At 37.7% G+C, this 5014-nt stretch overlaps 1 protein-coding gene across 1 annotated transcript; it reads left to right on the top strand.

The window, feature by feature from the left end:
* The first annotated feature begins 1642 nt into the window (after positions 1 to 1642).
* On the top strand, positions 1643 to 4344 carry LOC126788225 (uncharacterized). Its single transcript, XM_050514196.1, is given in 10 exon segments — positions 1643 to 1772; positions 1774 to 1853; positions 1937 to 2014; positions 2920 to 3010; positions 3193 to 3322; positions 3325 to 3340; positions 3498 to 3522; positions 3525 to 3658; positions 4033 to 4186; positions 4188 to 4344. Coding segments are annotated over 10 exon segments (858 nt in total). The 5' UTR covers positions 1643 to 1667; the 3' UTR covers positions 4233 to 4344.
* Positions 4345 to 5014: the final 670 nt, after the last annotated feature.

Here is a 5014-nt window from a genome sequence, read left to right as displayed (position 1 = left end):
TAAGAAGGCCGGAATTAAGACAAGAAGAAGGCTAATAGCGCCAGATATAATATATCTATACGTTCAAAAGCGGGAGCGTTTATGAAAAATTTACTTTTGAAGGTTCGTAGTATACGGGAGTAGCTTCTCTTGAGCGAAGTCCTTATTTGTGAATTTCGCGTTTCTTGCGTGAATATGCGGGAGGAGCAATTTTGAATGCTTTGATGCGGTGACTTGCGGGGCAAAAAGATGTTTCTGCGGAGCGAATGCGGAAGAGACCCTGCGGGGCTGCGGGGCTGGGCTGCATGTAGGGGCTGCGGAGGGGTCGCAGGGGCTGCGTGCGGGAGCTGCAGGGGCGGCGCGCGGGGCTGCATGCAGGGATGCACGTGGGGCTGCATGGGTAGCGATGCGTGGCTGTGGGGGTAGCAGCGGGGGTGGGGGGGTGGGGGCTGCAACAACGGCGTGCAGGGGTTGCGCCGACGAGGAACGCCGACGAGGAACGCCGACGGGAAGATGCCGGAGGAACGGCGAGCAGGGCTCTAAAAGTTTAGGGTTATGACCCTACTCTTAAGCTTTCTTCGCAAAGCTTTTTCTCTTCATTTATACTGTTGCACTTTATACAGTGTGTGTAGGCATCTACACGTATTATTACAGCCATTTGCATTTTTGCAGTTGAACTTTTCTTGAGATGTTTTCTTTTCTTTCCCGCCTTATGTTCAGTCATCTTTCTCAGGGCTATCGAGCTGCCCCTTGTTTCTTTCATTCCTCTCTCCTGGTTTGGTCTTTTGATGATTTTTAATTGCTATGCTGTCTTGCTTCTTCTTGTAGCTTGGCTTGATTTAAAAGTATCGATTTATTCTTCCACAAATGTACAAGAAGAATACGGGATTTGTAGCATAAAGTGTATGCATTATGTAACTGAAATAAAGGAAGAACAAAACAGTTTGACATGCACGAAAACAGTATGTTTCAGGCGTAAATTAGATTACTAACTAGCACGGATGTTCTTTTCTCACCTAATAACATAACTTAATTCCTTTTTCAGTGATTGTATTACAGAATTTGTTCCGTTGAAAGGAGAGTTGTCTGATTGCGTTGTACTGTGATCACTGAAATTTCCTTTTAATTCCTAGAATCAGTTTCTGACTGTAATGATATTCAGAAAAGTCATTTACACTTATCTGTTGCTTCATTCGTTTTGATGTTGAGTCTCTTATAGTTTTATGCAATTTGTAGATCTGATTTGACTCATTGAGAAAGAATTGCTCTGTTTGATACAAGTTATTTGTTTGATGAAACATGTCAATTTACTGTTCTTTATTGGGTTCTCACTTCTCAGCTGACCATCATTCTTGCAGGTAGGTTCGAGGATAGTAGAATCGTGTTTGAGAGGACTTTCAACTTCCTATGATCTGTGGTAACTTTCTTTCTTTGTTTTTTTTTTTTTTGAAAAAAAACTTGTAGTATGTTGAATGGTACATACTATATTAGGGATTACTTGTCTCACTTTTCTACAGCATGTGTGAATGGTCTTTTGTCCTTCATGCATATGTTCGTTTCATAATATAACTAGTCTTTGTCTCTGGTCAACTAGTCACTCTTAACCGAGTTCATTTTTCTTGGTTTCATTGAATAGGCCAAGGTTCACCATAGCTCAAAGTCAATACCTCTCAAGTTCCCAGGCCGACATGGAAGGATTTGAACAATGGACAACACAGGCAGAGCGATTGTCTTCTCGAGTATTACAACAATTGAAGGAACAGGCAAAGCACTTGCCCTTTCAGGCACATCAATAACCTTCAACAGGTTCCACCTGTTCGGATCTATGCTGCTGTTGTCATTGTGCTAGTAACCTTCTTCTTACACATATCGGGGTATGTGTCCTTGTAATTTTGTTATTCTATTTGTCATATAATGTCAAGTTTAATTATTATGCTTTCTATCTTTTGTGATGTAGGGAGGTTGTTGAAGCGCCAAAAGCTAAGACCTTACTCTTGACTGGGCTTAGTGGGAGTGGGAAGACTGTTCATTTTTATCACATAAGCACTGATAATATCGGGTGATGTTTTTTTTTTTTGTACAGATGAGGCTAGAAGCCAAAAACAAGGAAAATTAGAAGAACTTAACAGTATTGCTGGTTCTAAAACTTCTACTCTTTTGAATTCCCACAATGTCATCAAGCAAAGATTCTGTAACCAATACTGAGGTTTCATGTAAAAGACAAATTCCTTTAGCATTAAGGTTGATGTTCTTGGCCAATATGTTTGCTACTGTATTTTTTTCACGATGGATATGTCTAATGTGAATAGATTTAAAGTGTTCCATCATAGCTCTGTAATTCAGCACAATTGTGCCCAAAGAGTGCAAGTCAACATCATAATCTTTTAACAAATTTATTATAATGGTTGAATCAGATTCCACTTCAACTTTAGCAATTTGCTAACTCAAGGTTAATTATATGTCATAAAAAAACCTCATGACTCAGCCCGCAAGACTTCACCAGTTCTGATATTAATCATAAAACCACACATCCAAGTTCTTTTAGACAATATAGTATGGCTTTTATGTCTAGTAGATACACCGTTTGAAATATATCTCTAAATTGCTAATGCTTGGTGAATGATACGTAATGCAAACAAAAGTTGACTGGTTATTTACTTAAAAATTCAAAAGATTGGTCAATGTTTGTATGTGGGGCTTCAGTATCATTGTTTTTTCTTATTTTTAAAATTAATATATAATGTTTGTCCTCTTCTTTTGATGCATCTTATATTTGTGTTCAAGGGTTCGTAAATTTAAGACTTTCTGCCCATTTCAAACAGTTCGTTTTGGGTAAAACTCTGAACTACTATAAGCCTGCTATTTCCTCTGCGCGGGGTTTCTCACACCAAGTTTAGGCAATGTTTATCTAATTAACTTGACACAATTTGGGGCAATGTGTCAGCTTCGGGATGGCTCCTCTCATCAAGGGACTGTCACAGCCATGGAACCAAATGAGGGAACTTTTGTGCTCCATTCTGAAAAATCAAAGGTAAATATGTTACAGCTTCCTGTAATATGTAAGTTAATATACCTAACTTATCTATGCACTTGTTTATGAGCAAGACATTACTCTATACTCATTAAAAGCATTGCACACTTTATACCATTGTTTTTGTTACTGTGCATAAAGGGCTCATCAGGCTCAACCCTTCTTTCGGCTTTCCCTGACAGAATGGTAAGATAAAGCCTGTACATCTTGTTGATATTCCTGGGCATTCTCGCCTTAGACCCAAGCTACCCGAGTTTCTGCCCCAAGCAGCTGGTATAGTCTTTGTGGTGGATTCTCTGGATTTTTTACCAAACTGCGTGCTGCTTCAGAGTAAAATTTTCCTTATAGTGACAATAAGAGGTTGAAAAGTGAAATGTTTTGCTTGTCATCGCTTTTTGATCAGTTTGACCGCCCGGTTATTAAGGGTGTAATGAGGTGCTGTTCAGGAGGTCATAAAAGATAACCTTGGCTACTCTAATTGCCACAGGTACCTGTATGATATCCTGACCAAGGCAAGGCATCTGTAGTGAAGAAGAAAATTCCAGTTCTTATTCTCTGCAATAAGATTGACCAAAAAAAAATTCTCTGCAATAAGACGGACAAAGTGACAGCACATAATAGCAAGGATTTTATTCGGAAACTTTCTGTATGATATGAATTATCTCGTATGCAATATATTGAGTATGTATTTTCCTGATAGATTATTATAATTTTACCGAAATTTCTAATTAAATACTGGTGCTGCTACTTATGCGCTTGCAACCAATTTTTATGTTCTCAACATCCAAAGTTCCAAACTTTCAGAACAAATATGTTTTATATTTCATATTCTGGCAACAGCAATGTCTTCGAAAAATCTGTTGCTTACACTTTACAATTAGTTTAATTTTCTTTTTCTTCATATGGTCTATCACCTCGCTCACTCAGGACTGCTCTTTGATTCCAATTGATTCTGCTAATGATTTATATTCATTAATTGTGCACTATTCGTCTATTTGCCTGATATATACATATCTCTTAACATATGACAGCGACAAATTACGAGCATCAAGAAGTGCAATATCAACAGCTGAAATTGCAAATGATTTTACGCTCGGGGTACTTGGGGAACCATTTTCATTCCTTCAATGTCAGACCACAGTTAAAGTTGCTGAAGGTGCTGGTATTACTGGTAAACATAATTGAGGTGGAACAATTTATCAGGGGGCATGTAAAATCTTAGGTGCTTTCTCTGAGTCGTTGAATGTATGGTGCTTCTTCTATGAGAGTTGGGTTTATGTTGTTATTTGATAATTGAGAGTCCTCCATGAAGATACAAAAAATCAATTAAACTTTCCAAGGGAGCTGGAGAAAGGAAATTCCGATGGAGATATAGGAGAAATGTTAATCTGAAAAATATCGTGTGAATTGTACTTACGAACAAAGACTATCAATTAAAGATACAGAAAATCAATTAAACTTCATCATTATACTTACGAACAAATACTATTATAACAAGTCTAGGTCATCACAGAGAATCAAAGAGTGATTTAATGCTCAAGTTTAAATGCCTTATGACGTTGTGATTCAAGTCACATGTTTTTATGCATGAGAACAATTACACATATTCATTAGTTTTGCCATAGTAGTTATCTACGATGATGAATTCACAACATAACCATAAATAAAATTGGTGAGGTGATAAGTTACTTGAAAACAATATTTGTGCCAACATTTATCACCTCGAAAGTCATTGTGAAAGAATTCTTATGTATCGCTTCTAATGATGGAGCGCATCTAAAAAGTCGGAATAGTGTGAATTGTATTCTTTTACGTTACTATGATTCGGTAACTTGTATAGGCTATTTTGAGCAAAGATGTAAAACGGATCAATATAATTCCTCCAACATAATGGAGTCGTAATCAATGCGTTAACAAGTGCATAACACCACACCCCCCTATATCCTTAATTAACTACGCTCATTACTCTAGTCTATTCTTTAGTAAAGTTTATGAGTGACATAC

Source organism: Argentina anserina, chromosome 3 (genome assembly GCF_933775445.1).
Source record: "Argentina anserina chromosome 3, drPotAnse1.1, whole genome shotgun sequence".
NCBI classification, from domain to species: domain Eukaryota; kingdom Viridiplantae; phylum Streptophyta; class Magnoliopsida; order Rosales; family Rosaceae; genus Argentina; species Argentina anserina.
The sequence above is the reverse complement of the archived record's forward strand: the minus strand, read 5'-3'. Positions and strand labels throughout refer to the sequence as shown.